This window comes from Nannospalax galili, unplaced genomic scaffold (assembly GCF_000622305.1).
Source record: "Nannospalax galili isolate Female #2095 unplaced genomic scaffold, S.galili_v1.0 scaffold388, whole genome shotgun sequence".
Lineage (NCBI taxonomy): Eukaryota > Metazoa > Chordata > Mammalia > Rodentia > Spalacidae > Nannospalax > Nannospalax galili.
Window position 1 is genome coordinate 101,236 of NW_008360304.1, and position 17,747 is coordinate 118,982.

A 17,747-nucleotide genomic window follows, 5' to 3' on the forward strand; every position below is an offset into this window, starting at 1 on the left:
CAGTTACAAGAGACATCAGGAGGAGCAGGTGGTTCTCAGAGTTGGGGTCCACTCTTGGCCTTAGATGCTAAGTGTCAGGCTGTTTCTTTATTCAGATGTAACTGTAATGTGGCTTGGTAATGCACAAATTCTCAAATTATCAAGTTTGATATTTAAGGTTTATATTTTATGTGTGTGTGTGTCTTTGTGTCCGTGTGAGTGTATGCCATGTGTGTGAAAGGTGCATGTGGAGGCTAGAAGAGAGTAATGGATCCCCTGGAACTGGAGTTATCAGACTCTTACGAGCTGCCTGGTAGGGTGCTTGGAACTGAACTGGAAACTGAGCAGAAAGTACTCTTAATTGGCTGAGCCAGCTCCCCAACCCCTAGCTTTCTTGTAAGTGTAAAATACATAGATGACATAGTTGTCATCTGTTCTGATGGCTCTTAATTATCCTTGCCTGATTTTTATTTGTTTCTGTTTGCAGGAATCTTAGTGGATGCATCGATTATAGAGACTGAACAGAAACAGATGGAACCAAAACTGGACTTTTTATTCATTTTCCTCTCTTGTTCCTTTTAAAAATTGTAACGATCTCACTGATGTTAAATCACCCTACGTAGTCTAATAGAATGGCTTAAGTATTGTCAGAATTGGGACAGTGTTTCATGAAAATGCTACTGCTTGCCATTTCAGTTAGCATGGCCTGGAGGTGTCAGTTCTTCTATTCTGGCATTATCTCCCAGTCTGTCCCAAATCTTTACCATGTTCTATGTCAGTGTTCTTTTAAGACTACAAACCTAGAGACACAGCTTTCAACTGACTTAGGAAAAGAGGGGACTTCCCAGCGTTAGCACAGGGACCAGTGGAGGTAGAGGGAGGACTTGGATAGAATGAGGGGTTCCCTGCTGCTGAGGGCTTTTCCTTTTCTCCCAGCTTCTCACTGTCACAGTTTCATTCTCACATTGGCTTCACCACATTGCTCTTGGCCTCTCTGGCTTTGCTTCCCAGCTTGGCACCCAGCAGATCCTCACCTCAGTCTCTCTGGAGGGTTCTGTATACCTGGATACAAGCCTTCAGAACTTCTGGATTCTAGAACTACCTAATTCCCATTGAACCCACGGACCTTCTGTTTAAGAACAACCTGGACAGGGAGAAGTTGGGATGAATGTGGTCAGAATACCTTGCATGAAATTCTCAAGTAATAAAACCTCATTAAAAAGAACTAGAAAGCAATTATATAATTAAATTCACACTAGCAGTATTGGGAGAACTTTAAATTGCAGCCAACTGGAAGATAGGCAGCTAGAAGTTCTCTGTAGACCAGCCAAAAGTTTGAGAATTGATCAAAAAATAAATAAAAAGGTGCTTTACAGGCTTACTAGCTTTACAAAATTTCATGTGGCATAAAGATTATTCTAAATTGTGTTGAAAATCAAGTGGGAAAATTACTGTGTAGGTCTAAGGTGTTGGTTTTGTTTTAATTATATGTATCATCTGTGGTATATGTACATGAATGTGGGTCCCTGTGGATCCCAGAAGAGTTTTAAATGCCCTGGAGCAATTGTGAGCCACTCAATGTGGGTACTAGGAATAGAGGTTGGGTCCTCTGCAAGAACAGTACACATCCTTAACTGCTGAGCTATCTCTCCAGCCCCCTAAGTTTTGTGTTACATAATGTAGCATTATTTTCGAGGTAAAGCTCTAATCTACCTTTTGTGTGTTGCTGGTCAGGTCATTTCTGGCAACCCCTCTCAGTACTTGGCATTATGGTTGGCAATCCACATATCTGAGACATATCTGAGTAAAGGTGGGAAGAAGCAGAGTAATCAGTCTAGCACAGGAGCCTGGGAAACAGAATAGTGCAGCAGGAAGGATTTCAGTGCTGCTGAGAACTCAAAGGACTGGGTAATGTTGGGTTTGATGAAACTGAAAACGGTGACTAATTTTTGACACCCAGCCAGGTGTGGTGGTGCATGCCTTTAATTCCAGCACTCAGGAGGCAGAGGCAGGCAGATCTCTGAAATTGAGGCCAGTCTGGTCTACATAGCAAGTTCCAGGCCAGCTAAGACTGCAGGGAGACCCTGACTCAAAAAAGACCAAAAGTTTTGACACCTTAGTTTGAGGTGGACTGAAAAAAGGACAAAGGAGAGGAGGTAGAGCATGCTTTGCTAAAGGGGAATAAATGGGCAACCACTAGAGGGAGATAAAATAGAAGTTCTGTTGCCCTCACCCTCATTGCTTTCCTATGTTCCTAGCTTTTGTTGTTTAGGTGGTGATGCTTCTAGCTTCCCAAGCTTCAAGTCTTTGCACTGTTCTTTAAATGAGATCCAAGATCTTTACTGTGACCTAGTGACACTGTGATTTGACCCCAGCTAACCTCTCCTGCTCCTGTATACCTTAGCCACCCCACAGTTGTTTTTTTAATTATATATATTTTCTATTTTATGCACATGAGTGTATTGCCTACATGTAAGTGCACCCATGTCTCACAGTGCCCAAATCCCCTGGAACTGGAGTGACAGTTGTTAACCTGCCATATAGGTGCTGGGAATCAAATGCGGGTCCTCTACAAGAACAGTCAGTGCAGTGCTCTTAACCGCTGACCCATTGGTTCAGCCCCACCCCAGTTTTTTTGAAAATATGTGTATGAGTGTAGTGTCTGCAGGTATATAAGTGCACCCATGATGTGCAAAGCCTGCAGAGGCCATAAGAGGGTGTGGGATCCCCTTGAAGTAGTGTTAAGGACAGTTGCTACCTGTCATGTGGGTGATGGAAATCAAACCTAACCTAGGTCCTCTGGAAAAACAAGGGTTCTTAACCTCTGAACCATCTCTCCAGCCTTGCCACCCATTTTCAGCTTCCTGAGTTCTTTCTGCACACACCAGCTACACTGCCTAGAATGTTTTTTTTTGCCTGTGTTTCACTCTTGTCTTTATAAGAAGTTGGCACCAGACATTTATCTACCTCTCATTCTGCCTTTAGGAACCTAAGACCACAACTCCAAACTCAACCAAGCAGGTGGCAATCCCCTACCTTACCATCATTGATGGGCTGAGCCCTCTGTTGGCCAGAAAGAACAACGGGGGCCTCAGGGAACTGTAGAAAGAACAGCTTTTCTGCAAGTGCAGAGGCATACCTGGAGCCATACAGGTCTTTCCACTACACAGGGTAAGCCTGCCTGGGTACACAGCCCACAGGGCCCTGGCTAGACTTAAGGTATGACACCTGCATCAACAGCTGGTCTAAGGCCACTTAGCCTTGGCTGGCTTAGAACTCATTTTGTAGACTAGGCTGGCCTCAAACTCTTGTAGCAATCTGCTTGCCTCTAATGTGAGTTGGAATTAAAGGCATGTGTCACAGCACCAAGTATAACATTCCTAGGCTAAGGATTTTTTTCAAGTTACTGCTTGAGACAGGATTTCACTATGCAGCTAGCACTGGCTGGCCTGGAACTCCTTACGTAGAACAGACTAGCCTCCAACTCACAGAGATCCACCTGCTTCAGCCTCCTGTGGGCTGGGATCAAAGGTGCCCAGCCTTTGAAGTTTTTAACACAGTATTTATTAAAATTGCTCTCAGGGGCTGGAGAAATGGCTCAGTGGTTGAGAATACTGGCTGCTCTTACAGAGGGACCCAGGTTCAGTTCCACAGCCATCTCTAACACCAGTTCCAGGGATCCAGTGTTCTGGCCTCCACAGGCCACTGCATGCACATGGTCACTTACCTACATGCAGGGAACATTCATACATGTAAAAATAAACTGCTCTTAGGTTTTAGCTTATTTCCTCTAGGAATTTTTCATTTGGGAAAAAAAGAATCTATGACTTCATAGAATGATCGCCTGGTCAAGATTAATCCCTTCTAACAAAAAAAATTCCTAGCTTATTTCCTGAGAAAGACAGCCACTTGGCAAAAGTGCTTTCAGCCACTGAAGTCTTCATTTGGTTGCTCTTACCATTGTCAGGCTGAAACAGCCTCTTTTTCTTAAGATATGTGTTTATGATTTAAGAAACCGATAAAAGCACACACCTTTGATCCCAGCACTTGGGAGGCAGAGGCAGGCACATCTCTGAGTTCGAGGCCAGCTGGGACTACAGGGAGACCCTGTCTCAAAAAGAAATCAACAAAACAGTTTTGTGCTACAGGACTCAATGTCATCTGTAGCTAGAAATCAGTCATTGTGAAAGGTGAGATAATGCTTGGCAAAGTTGCTCTCTAGCAGTGTCTGGCATAGCCAAGCACCTAATCACAGTGCAATAAGCTTGGTTTTAGTGTTGCTTCTGTTACACACACACATGAAAAATAGGTATGGAATTTGGTGTTTTTTGTTTTGGGGGGGGGTTGGTCTTTTTGAGACAGGGTCTCCCTGTAGCCCCAGCTGGCCTTGAACTCAGAGATCTGCCTGCCTCTGCCACCCAAGTGCTGGGATTAAAGGCATGCGCCACCACGCCCAGCTAATATACCCAACACTTAACAAGATACAATTCCTTTCACCTACATGTTTAGGAGGCAAAATATTTATTTTTGGTCTTTTTTTTGACAGGGTCTTCCTGTAGCTCCGGCTGGCCTCGAACTCTGAGATCCGCCTGCCTCTGCCTCCCGAGTGCTGGGACTAAAGGCATGCGCCCCCACGCCCAGTGCTATTCCGCTTTTACAATAAAAGCATTCTTTGAGGCACATGTTCTTGTGTCTCTTGTGCCACTGTATCCTGATCGTGGCAGGCTAAACTCTTCCAACAGACATCTTCAACCTCCCTCATTCACACAGGTCTGTTTCCTACCTGCACACTACAGTCTACACCACAAATGTGTGCACCATTTTATACAACCCCATGGCTTTCTTGCTGTCTAAGGCTTCAGGTGCCTTCTCTATTAAATACAAACCTAAGTAAGATGAGACTCTGTTCCCATGCCAACATTAACACTCACACTTGGGCCAATTGCACACATATATTTCACAACAGTTTTACACAGAATGCTAAGAGCACTTTTCTTCATATTTTACAAAGTGCTTGAAACATATGGACTTTCTATTATATACCAAAGTACATCCAACTCTAATTCCTAAATAGATGCATTACAATTTGTTGTAAATTTAAAGGCTTAATGGCAAGGACCAGGGGAGGAAAAAAGAATATGTAGGTTTATTTTACACAATTGGTTGAAAAATAAATTCAAGAAAGTAAATAGAATTTAATATGGTCTCATTCGCCCCGAAGGAGGTGGTGCTCGATTTGGAGGGGTGATTGCTATGTCCAGATAATCACCTATTTGGAACTTCTGTGACTGCAGGGTCATGGAATCATCAGTTCCCTTTCTGCCAGACATGGTGCTGCCAATCTCCTTAACTCTGCAGGAAAGGAAATCAACTGTTAATGAACTATAATTGATCAGTGAAACAGAGACTACTGAGAGATCATGAAATGATCTGCTTCATCATTGAACATAGTTCAAGGTACTGTATTAGGCTAAACCAAATGTTCTAAACCTATAGACACCATCCTCCACTAGAGAGGGTCATTAAAGGAATTATTCCAAAGCCAAGCATGGTGGTATATGCCTATAATTCCAACACTCAGGAACCTGAAACAGGATGATTGACAGCCTGGGCTACATACTGAGATCCTGTCAGAAAGAAAAGAGGGAAAGTAAAGGAAGAAAAGATCATTCTTACTAGTTAAAATATATCAAAACCAAAAGGAAATAAAAGGAACTGAAGTCACCTACCGATAGCCAGGTCTTTTAAGATCCATAAAAACAATGGCGAAATTGAAGTGTGTGCCCTTCTTTCTAGCTTCTGGGTAGACTTCTTTTACCAAGCTAGTCAGTTCTTTCAAGGTTGCATCCATCCTGATTTTTTTTTTTAAAAAAAGAGGATTTGCTTAATAAGCAATACTATAATGATATTAAAAACAGCAATACATGCATGAGTTTTTTTGGTCTTTTTTTTGAGAGGATCTCCCTGTAGTCCCAGCTTGCCTGGAACTTGCTATGTAGACCAGGCTGGCCTTGAACTCAGAGAGCCACCTGTTTCTGCCTCCTAAATGCTTGGATTAAAGGGGTGTACCACTACACCTGGCTATACTAAAATTTAAAGCACCTAAAAATACTATTTGTGAGCTGGTGGGATGGCTCAGCAGGTAAAGGGTACTTGCCTGCACAAGCCTAGAAACCTGTGTTGGGACATGTCAAGGTGAAAGGAGAGAACCAACTCTTAAAAAGTGCGACATGTACCCCCACACACACACCAAAGAAAGAAAACACACTACTTTATATTCCCTGTGCCAGCCTCAATGCTGAAAATTTCAATAAATTAAAGACTGAGTGCTATAGGGCCTTAGGAGACTCCACGTGTCCTCTTCAGATGCTACATAACATCTCATCAGTGGTCTACTTATCTGAAGTCCAAATTATTCAAGTACAAAAAAATACCTCATAGGCCAGGCGTGGTGGCACACACCTTTAATCCCAGCAGAGGCAGGTGGATATCTGTGAGTTCAAGACCAGCCTGGTCTACATAGTGAGTTCCAGGACAGCTGGGGCTACAGGGAGACCCTGTCTCAAAAAGACACACACAAAAAACCCCTCATTTCTAAGATACATATGTACTAGGGAAGCATTTCTGTAAGGATATGCAATGCTCATTCACAAGTATGTTAATTTTTTTTTTTTTTAAGAGAGGGTTTCATTGTGTAGCCCTGGCTGATCTGGAACTCATTAGACTAGCCTCATATTCAAAGATCCATCTGTCTACCTCTGCTTCCCCAGTGCTGGTTAAAGGTATGTGCCACCACACTGAACTATTTCTACCTCATTAAAATTTTTTTTTTAAATTTTATGTGTATGAGTGTATTTCCTGCATGTATGTGGGTGCACTTGTCATGCAATGTCTGTGGAGGTCAGAAGAGTATATCAGATCCCCTGGAACTGGAGTTACAGTTGTTGGCCACCACTGAGTCATCTCTCCAACCCCATTATTTCTACCTCTTAAATACAGATACAAATCTATTTTTTCCTCTATCCCCAACTTTAGTATCATGTTCAATTTATCTCTGCTTCTTTTGTTGTTTCTGGTGCTGGGGTGAAATCCAGGGTTGCTTGCATGCTAAGCAAGCACCCTACTACTGAGCTATACCTACCTTCAGCTCAAATTTCTTTTTGTGTAAAACTGCATGTGGAAGTGCCACCTATTATTACCTCCTACATGGACAACAAACAGTAATACTAATGCATGATCCCAGGCTACCAACCTACTAAATGACTGTAGGTGTAATAAGTCATCTAGACAGTACTTGAATTACCATAAACACTTTGCTCACAAAGATGGGTCACCTTCAAAAGTAAGCAAAGTTTTCCCCAAGCTATAGGGAAAGATGATACACACATAAGCACCACTCTCACATAACAGGCAAAGTCTCACCTCTGGACTCTCCCCACTGGAAACAGCAGTAGGGTAGGCCAGGTGCCAACTAACAGCAAGGAAAAAAGCATACAAGAGCCAGGTGTGGTTGATAACACCTTTAATCCCAGCACTGTGGATACAGAACAGGCAGAGTTCTGTTCTGAGTTTGAGGCCAGCCTGGTCTCCATCGTGAATCTAGGCCAGCTGCTGTAACTACAGGGAGACCCTGTCTCAAAAAACCAAAAAAAGGGCTCAGTACAGGGAAAGATATTTCCAAACAAACAAATCTGCACAAGACAGGCTATAAAATTTCTACATCTTGCCAAGAAAATGTTTCAGACCAAACACTATTCTATGCCGCCATGCAAGGAGGAATAATACATGCCTATTTCTTAAAAAGAAGGGAAAGCCATATTGAAGAATGCAATAATCATAGCCTAAATCTCACCAACGGGGAAATAACCAGTGACATTGACATGCATATGCACAACATAGTACTAAAACTGTTTTTTAAGCAGAGTGTAATGGTGTACGCTGTTAATCCCAGCACTCAGGAGACAGGCAGGTGGATCTCTGTGAGACAGGCCATCCCAGTCTACATGGTGAGTTTCAGGCCAGGTGAGGCTACAGATCTTGTCTCAAAAAAAACAAACTTAAGATATCATGCTATATAATGTGGAGACTGTAACACAAAAGTATTAATTCATATTATGAATATCTGTTTCTTACATTTAAAAAAAAAAATTTGCCTGCATGTAAGTGTACCCCATGTGTGCAGTGCCCACAGAAGCCAGACGAGGGCATCAGATACAGATAGTTGTCAGTCTCCATTTGGGTGCTGGGAATTAAATCTGTGTCCTCTGCTCTTAACCTCTCTCCAGACCCTTGAGGTGATTTTTAAAGTAAAAAGATTGACTTCTATAATCTGGGTGGGCCTGCTCTTATCAGTTGAAAGGCCCTAAGAGCAGACCTGAAGCTTCCTAAAGAAATTCTGGCTATGGATATAAATTTAGATTTGTGCAAAGAGTTCCAACGAATGAGAAGCCTGCGCTATATATTTGGGACCCAGGAGTCTATCTAGTTTACATAACCATATAAGCTAATTCTTTGCAACCAGGCTGCATACTGGCTGTTTTTCTGGTTACTATGACGAAGAGATCTTAGTAGTTTTTCTTCCAATAACCTCCTTGATGACCACCAAGCACAGAACTTCTATGGTGACTGGCTTGCTGCCTAAGCTTTACACAGCATCTAGAGCTTCAGCAGTCTTTCTTTGCTGGTCCTCTGGACTTCTTTCCTCCTTGCCCTTGAGCTAAGGCTACCTACAGCCAGCCCTCTGCATCTGTGGATTCTGTATCCACAATTCAACCAACTATAGATCAGAAATAGAAATTGTTCCTGTATTTAACATATACTTTCAATCTGAGAGCTATAGTTTGCAAAGCTAATATTGGCATTTCTGGTGTACTGGGTATTAAGAGTCAGCACAGATGCAGCCAGGTATACTGGTGTACACACACACACACATACACACACACAAAACCTTTAATCCCAGCACTCTTAAGACAGAAGCAAGCAGATCTCTGAGTTCAAGACCAGCTAATATTTGCATTTCTAGTGTACTGGGTATTAAGAATCAGCACAGATGCAACCAGGTGTGGTGGTACACACACACACCACTTTAATCCCAGCAGTTTTAAGGCAAGCACATCTATGTGAATCCAAGACCAGCCTGATCTACACAGCAAATTCCAAGCTAGCTAGGCTACCATGAGACCATGGCTATTAAAAACAACAAAATATTTTAGGGAGTTGGAGGTATGGCTCAGCAGTTAAGAGCACTGGCAGCTCTTGCAGGAGACCAGAACCCACATGTTGTCTAACAATGGTTCAGAACTCCAGTTCCAGACGATCTGACACCCTCTTCTGGCCTCTGTGGGTACTGCACACACAGGTAAACTTAAATACATGCAGGTAGAAACAGGAAGATCTCCCATGCAGATTAACATAGTGGCAAGGCCAGACAGGGCTGCAGGGAGACCCTGTTTCAAAAGGTAGACATAATTTTAAAATATACATTTTTGTTTTACTGCTTTTCAAAATCCATTAAAATGTTAATACAAAGGATAAACTTGTATGATCCTAGCTGACAAGGCACCAAGGCAGATACACCAAGATAAAACCAGTCTTCACTAAAACAACACCAAAAGCATTTACATTATGTGGTAGAGCAGAAATTTCGGGGTTTGGTGCTAATTTTTAATTTCTGGTGTTATGATTCTTAAGGTTCAGTACTGCAGTGCTCTCTGAGGATCCCACGCATTCTTAATTCCTTTCATGGTCCGATCTTATAGATGGAGTCCCTCAAGGGCAGCAGTTACATTTCAAATCACCTACGTATTTTTAGTACTGGGCAGCCATCACGGTAATGGCAGTGTTGCATCTGTTCATTCAACATCAATCATAAAAACGTTACAAGATGGGTAAACTCCCTTCGGCCCTCCTGAAAACCCCCACTCTGAGGTCCAAGCCTCGGCGGAAATTTAAAAGGCAGGTCTTCCCGGCTGACAACCCGCGGGGCAGCTGTCGGCCACCGGCCCGGAGCGCTCACCAAGTGTAGATCTGCAGCTCGCTCGAGGGCACGTTTCCGCGGGAGAACTCATCCATCCTGTGGTGGCGGCCGTTATTGGTGGTGAAGACTCGCAGCAACAGCGGGCACGTCTGGAAGAAGCGGCAGAGTCAGCGGGGCGACGGGTGCGCGGCTCGCGTCCTCCAAGTGCGGCGGCCTCCGAGCGGCCCCGCGCATAACCCCGACGTCCGCACGCAAGCCGTGCCGCGTCCCCCCACCGCCCTGGCCAAGCCGCCCTCACCTTCTCGCGGTCGATCGGTTTCTCTGGCTCCTTCTTAATTTCTTCCTGGGTAACGCGCGATTCCACCGCCATCTTTCTCCTTCGGCCCGGGAGACGCTCGCCCTGACCTCCGACCCCCGCAGCGAGCATGAGCAAGTAGTCTCTCGCGAGGAAACGCACGAGGCTTTATAGTGGGCGAGAGGCGGGGCGGGGCAGGGCGGGGTGGGGCGTCAAGCGACGCATGCGCGTTTCTTGTGGAGCGCTGCCCGACGCGCCTACGGGTTGCGCCCGGGGAAATGTGGGGGAGGGGCTCACGCATGCGCGGAGGAGTACAGCTGCGGAGTACAGAAGCCGTAATCGTCCGCCGTTTGACGGTTCCGTCCATTTAAGGGCTCGCAGCCGAAATAACTTAAAGAAACATTCTCATACGTAGTGAGGCAAACTTTCAGCTAACTTTAGGTGTTTAAGAACTCTCAGGGCAATGTAAAAATGTGGACGGGTAGTGAGAGTTATGATGGATAACAGACGGCCTTATGTGGACCCGAGGTGAGAGGCATTCCTGGAGAGGGATGGGGCCTTTTCAGTTAGTGATGCTGAAACACTCCGAACTGGGGAAGAAAATGGATTGGTCTCCTCCCATGCCACACGCAAATCAAAGACCTAAACGTAAGCTGCGAAACGAAGTTTTTTGGAAATAATGCAGACTGTCTTCAGGCCCCAGGAATATGAGCGACAAAAACTACCGTCCAGAAAAGGATACATTTAACTGGATTTAAAAACCTTCAAAATATGGGGCTGGAGATGGCTCAGCAGCTAACAGCCATAAATCCAGTTCCAGGGAATCCCACACCTTCTACTTCCCCCAGCTTTGTGTGTCCCAGTGCCTTATTTACATTCAGGCAAAACATTCATAAAAACTTTTTTTTTTTTTTTTTTTTTTTTTTTTTTTTTAAAAAAGGGCTCAGCCCCAGCTGTCCTGGAACTCATTATGTAGACCAAACTGGCCTCGAATTCACAAATATCAGCCTGCCTCTGCCTCCCAAGTGCTAGGATTAAAGGCGTGCGCCACCACGCCTGGCAAACAAATATTTTTTTAAAACCTTCACAATAGCTGGCGTGGTGGCCCCCGTTGGGGAGGCAGAGGCAGGCAGATGTCTGAAATCGAGGCCAGTCTGGGCTACATAGGGAATTCCAGGCCAACTGGAGCCGCGGGGAGGCCCTGTCTCAAATAACCCTCCAACCCTTCACAATACATTGTAGAGCACAGGAAGATAATTCATGAAGCATATTTTGAGAAAAGCTACTATTCCAAGTATGTAAGAGCTCAGCAAGAAGATAACTCCAGTGAAACTGGACATCCCTCCAAAAACCTGGAGAGTTGCTTTAAGAATGAAGTTTGAGCCAGGCATGGTGGCGCACGCCTTTAGTCCCAGCACTTGAGAGGCAGAGGCAGGTGGATCTTTGCGAGTTCGAGGCCAGCCTGTTTTACATAGTGAGTTCCAGGACAGCTGGGACTACAAGGAGACCCTAATCTCAAAAAGACAAAAAAAAAAAAGAAGTTCAAAATAATAAGCAAATCAAGTATTGAAATCATTAAAGCTGTAAAGATTGCTTTTAATGGATTGGATTTTTCTTAATTTGAAAAAATTAAAAGCTGAGGCTGAAGAGGTGGCTCAGGGGTTAAGAGTACTTCTCCCAGAGGACCCTGGTTGGATTCCCAGCACACACATGGCAGCTCTGTCACCCTCTTCCACCCTTGCAGGCACTACTTATATACCAGTATACATACCAACATTCAAAACACTTGTACAAATGAAAATAAATCATAAAAGAATTAGAAACCAACAATAGAGGTGTTGGCAGACTAATGGGAATTCACAGGCACTGCTGATGAGACTATAAATTGATAAGCACTTTTTGGAAAGTAGGGCTGTTTAGTGCAGTTAAAGACACATCCTTTAAACTGGGCGTGGTGGCACACACCTTTAATCCCAGCACTTGGGAGGCAGAGGAAGGCTGATTTCTGTGAGTTCAAGGCCAGCCTGGTCTACATGGTGAGTTCCAGGACAGCTGGGGCTACAGGGAGACCCTGTCAAGTGCATCAGAGACATTGTAAGAATGCTGTTAGATCACCGAGACTGCCCCTGTAGAAGGGATCAGCCATTACTTATATCCTGTCAAGTACAGTCTCTAAACTGCTCTACTTCTAGCCAGTATCATCCCTAAGGCAGGGTGGGACAATAGGATTAACTGCCTAAATTAATGCCTTACATCTAGTACCTTCACTAATCTGCTAAATTCAGAGCCCTGTCCCCTCTAAGCTCAGAGACCTCTGCCTTCTAAAATCTACCAGTAAGTCCACCAGTTATTCTGGTTCTTGTTGGGTCTCTACCATGTTTCAGGTTCTCCTGCCATGAGTGGCTGGCATTAACCTTTTAACTTTATCATCTGAGATGTATCTCAGCACATCTCTCTACTGAAGCTGGAAAGAACTCTTCATTATGTAAAACAGCCACATTAGGTTTTGTTTTGTTTTGTTTGGGTTTGGGGTTTTGTCTTACTTGGTTTGGACTGGTTTTTGAAACAGAGTCTCTCTAGCTCCAGCTGACCTGGAACTCACCATGTAGACCAGGCTGGCCTCAATCTCACAGAGATCTGCCTGCCTTTGCCTCCTAAGTGCTGGAATTAGAAGTGTGTGCCACCATACCCAGCTTTGTTTTGTTTTTTAGAGATAGGTTTTCACTACATATACCAGGCTGACTTCAAACTCACAGAGATCTGCCTCCACATCCAAAGTGTTGGAATCAAAGTCATGTGTGCAACCATGCCTAGCTAACCATGTTGTTTTAATAATATAAAATTAAGCTGGTGGTCTGAACATTTGGCAGGTTGAGGCAGGAGGACTGGGATTCAAGACCATCCTTGGCTACATAGTAAATTTGAGGCCAGCTTGACCACATGAAACCTTCTTTCAGAATTTAATTTAATTAAATCGCCAGGAGTGGTGGCACACACCTTTAATCCCAGCTCTTGGGAGGCAGACGAAGGCAGAGCTCTGTCAGTTCAAGGCCAGCCTGGTCTACATAGTGAGTTCCAGCCCAGCTGGGGCTACAGGAAGACGCTGTGTCAAAAAAGACCAAAAAATTAATTAATTAATTAATTAAATCAAAAGAATGAAAAAGAACAATCTAAGGTCCACCAATAGTACAGTAATTCATTGAATTGACATATACTATACTGTATAAACATTTTTAAACAAGCCAGGCATGGTAGCACAGGTCTGTAATCCCAGCACTGGAAAGACTGAAACAGGAAGATTGTAAATTCAAAGCCAGCCTGAGCTGCAGAGTACTATCTGAAAAACAAAAAGTGCTAAGCTAGGGTAGGGTATACATACCAGCAATCCTAATATTTGGGAGACTGAGGCTAGAGGGTCAGAAGTTCAAGACCAGCCTAGGATTCATAGGAAGGCCCTGTCTCAAAACAAAACAAAATCCTATAACAATAAATACTGTACAGCAGCAAAAATTTACAGACTGTAGATATAAGAAACAATGGACTTGACAAATATTATGGTGAGCGGAAGAAGCTAGACACAAAAGAATAGACATTGCATGAATCCATTTTTATAGCATTCAAAAGCAGGCAATCCTAAAATATATTGTTCAAGATGATTCCCAGGTGATAAGACTCTGAGGTAATTATAAATACAAGGTCAGATGATAATTACCCCTGAGGAGAGAATGCACCATTATAAGGGGGTAGTAAATGGACTGATTCTGGAGAGTTGGCAGCAGTTTGTTTTCTTTTTTTCTTTTGTCTTTTTGAGACAGGGTCTCCTTGTAGCCCCAGCTGTCCTGGAACTCACTATGTAGACCAGCTGGCCTTGAACTCACAGAGATCCGCCTGCCTCAGCCTCCCAAGTGCTGGGATTAAAGGCGTGTACCACCATGCCTGGCTTGTTTTTTTTTTTTTTTAAGTAAGTGATAGTTATATGGTTGCTCGAATTTAAATTATTCTTTTAAAGGTGTGTTTAAGCTTGAAGTGGTGGCACATACCTCTAATATCAGCACTTAGAAGGCTGAGGCAGAAGGATCATTGTGAATTTGAGGCCAGCCTAGACTACATAACTGATTTCCAGGCCAGCCTGGGCTAAGAGGAGGGAGACTCTGTTCCAAGAAAAAAAAGTTAAAAATTAAAAAAAAGGAGGGGCCTCATCGAAGGCCTGACAACCTGAGTTCAATCCCTGGGACCCACATGGTAGAAGGAGAGAATTGGCTCCCAAAAGTTTTCCTCTGACCTCCACATGCGTGCTATGCATTCAAGTGTACCCACACTAAATAATAAATAAATGCAATTTTAAGCATAAATTGAAAAAAAGGGAAGGAAAACATTTATATTTTATGCACCTTTCTCTACCAGCACTATACTATTAAACAAAATGACTTCACAAAGAACAACCAATGCCTGTGAATTGAAAAAAAGAAAAGATAATCCAAAGGCTTGAAGACAGTTTCAAGGTCTAGCTCAGTTGGTAGAGTGTTTGCTTAGCATGCTTGAGGCCCTGGATTCAATCCCCAGCACAACATAAACTGGGTATGGTAGCAGTCAGGAAGAGGAGGCAGGAGGACCTGGAGTTCAAGGTCATCTTTGACTATGTTGTGAATTTGAGGCTACCCTGGGATATAAGAGACACTCTCAAATCACAGAAGGGAGGGAGGGAGGGAGGAAAGTCTAAGAGAAAACAGACAAAACCCATTATTAAATGTAAATAAAGGATAAATGTGAAAAGATGCACAACCAACCTCATGAACAGTCAGAGAAATACACTTTATGTATGTACATATGTATGTATGCATATTTTATGTGTATGAGTGTTTTGCCTGCATATAAGTGCACCCATGTCATGCAATACCCACTGAGGCCAGAAGAGGGCATCAAATCCCCTGGAACTGGAGTTGTGAACAGTTGTTCTTGTTCCTCTGCAAGAGCAGCCAATGCACTTAACCACAGGGCTATCTCTCCAGCCCCCGATTTTTTGTTTTTTGAGGCAAGATGTCACCATGTAGACCTGGCTGACCTCTAACTCACTGTGTAGTCCTGGCTGGCCTTAAACTTGCAGTAGTCTTTCTGCTTCTGTCTCTTGAGTGCTGGGATTACAGATGTGTGCCACCATACCTAGAAGAAAATCAAATTCAGATCACAGTGAAGTCACATTTCACCCTGATAGAATGTCCAAGCTCTGAAAGGCTGATAGCCAAGCACTGCCAAAGATACAGATGAAAGGGAATTCTATTTGGAAAACTGTAGAAAGATTAGTCATGTGTACACCTTAAGACCTCATCATTCTATTCCTTATGTATACCCCATAAAAAAACTGTTGACATGAACATAAGCTGCCATCTTGGGTAATGTTCAATATAGTCTTTCAAAAGGTAGAAAAGGGCTGGAGAGATGGCTCAACAGTTAAGATTGTGTACTGCTCTTCCAGAGGATCAGAGTTTAGTTCCCAGCACCCAGCCACATGGGGAAACTTGTAACCACCTATAACTCTAACTGCAGGGGACCCATTGCTTCTGTCTTCTATAGGAACCTGCACTCAAATACACATACTAGAGAGATGGCTTAGTGGTTAAGAGCATTAGCTGCTCTTGCAAAGGACCCAAGTTCAATTCCCAGCACCCACATGGCAGTGGGGGCCAGTTCTGGGGGATCTAACCCTCTCCTCTGACCTGGGTGCACTTACATACATGCAGGCAAAACACTCATACACATAAAATAAATTAAAATAATAAACTTCTAGGGGGCTGGAGAGATGGCTCAGTGGTTAAGAACACTGGTTATTCTTGCTAATGTCCCTGGTTTGAATCCCAGCATCCACATGGAAGCTGACAACTGTAACTCCAGTTCCAGGGGATCCGATGGCCTTTTCTGTCCTCCATGGGGCATTGCATGACACTGGTGCACTTACCTACATGCAGGTAATACACTCATGCACAGAAAATAAAAATAAAATATTTACAAAAAATAAACTCAAAAAATGGTTAAAAAAAGCAAGTCACTAGATTCACTAGGATTTGGTTTATGTAGCCTTCAAAATAGAAAATCTCTAAAATATTGCTTAGTAGGGGAAGCAAGGGAATGATAAGTTCAGGGTAGTGCTGTCTCAAGGGGTGAGTTCAAGTACACACCTTGTGTGGATCAGCTGTGACCTCTCAGATACTACCTGTGCTCTTTCTCACTAGAAAGAGGGTATAGTTTGTCTTTAATTTCTGTGATTCAGATCAATGTAAAATTGAGTTTTTAAAACTGAGCAATATTCATTTTAAAATGACATTTAAATTCCTTCCCCAGTTCTATGATTCTAATACTAAGTCTTTTAAATTTTTTATTTGTTTCTTGTTTTCAACCTGTCTGTTTTTCTGTCTGTTTGTTTTGAGACAGGGTCTCCCTGTAGCCCCAGCTGGCCTGGAACTCACTATATAGGTCAGGTTGGCCTTGATCTCTGAGAGGTCCATCTGCCTCTGCCACCCCGCACTCCCCACACCTCCTACACCCCAAACTCCAGTGCTGAGATTTAAAGGCGTGGGCCACCATGCCCAGTTCTTTTTTAAACTTTTCAGAGTGGAAACATATGGACACAGGAGGGCACTGTAATCAATCAGCTAAAAGGAAAACACCTAAGCTCTGAGAATGAAGAAACTCAAAACCTTTTGTTGGTGACATTGGGGAGATTTCATTCCTTAGATACAACTTTTCACTTGGGGGCCTTTTAAAATAAACAGTGTTCATCACAATGGGATTTCTCAATACCACGAGGCAGTAGTAATACAGTTATATTTTAGAAAGCATCAGGCAAGATGGCTCAGAGGGTAAAGGTACTTGCAGAGCAAGCCTGGAGACCTGAGTTCATGTGCACTCTGGGGACTGATTCTACAAATTTGTCCTCTGACCAAACACACACATACATACCAACACTAATAATAAATTTTTTAATAGAAAGAAAGTAGGGGGGCTATAGGAGGATAACAATGGGGAAGGAGGTATAAAGATGATTAAGATGTTCTGTATGATAGCCGGGTGTGGTGACACACACCTTTAATCCCAGCACTTGGAAGGCAGAGGCAGGTAGATGTCTATGAGTTCAAGGCCAGCCTGGTCTACATCCAGAGTTCCAGGACAGCTGGGACTACAGGGAGACCCTGTCTCAAAAAGACAAAAAAAAATGTTGAAATACACAAAAATTCAATTTAAAAAATTACAAAAAAAAAAAGTGTCTGGCTAGAGAGATAGCTTAGTGGTTAAGAGCACTGGCTGCTCTTGCAGAAAACCCTGGTTCGATTTCCAGCACCCACATAATTGCTAGCAACTATCCATACCTCCAGTTCCAGGGGAATCTGGCCTCCATAGGCTTTGCACAGCATGGGTGCACTCACATACATACAGGCAATACACTCATACACATAAAAAAAGTAATAAATTAAAAATATATTAAATAAAAATATAGTAATAATA

At 43.3% G+C, this 17,747-nt stretch overlaps 2 protein-coding genes across 4 annotated transcripts in view; one reads left to right on the forward strand and one right to left on the reverse strand.

Moving 5' to 3' along the window:
- Positions 1-2,706, forward strand: part of Ska3 (spindle and kinetochore associated complex subunit 3) — a 33,792-nt gene extending 31,086 nt beyond the window's left edge. Inside the window, exon 7 of one of the 3 annotated variants that reach the window (XM_029559251.1) lies at positions 467-2,706. In XM_029559251.1, coding sequence (XP_029415111.1) covers positions 467-475 — 9 coding nt within the window. In that variant the 3' untranslated portion in view covers positions 476-2,706. The remainder of the gene's footprint in view (positions 1-466) is intronic. The other 2 variants (XM_029559250.1, XM_008824324.3) reach the window with 2 other exon arrangements.
- A 2,210-nt stretch (positions 2,707-4,916) lies between these two features.
- On the reverse strand, positions 4,917-10,384 carry Sap18 (Sin3A associated protein 18; the record flags this gene model as incomplete). The annotated part of the gene is given in 4 exon segments (XM_008824325.3): positions 4,917-5,331; positions 5,709-5,831; positions 9,995-10,104; positions 10,254-10,384. Coding segments are annotated over 4 exon segments (519 nt in total). The 3' UTR covers positions 4,917-5,174.
- Between the last annotated feature and the right edge of the window lie 7,363 nt (positions 10,385-17,747).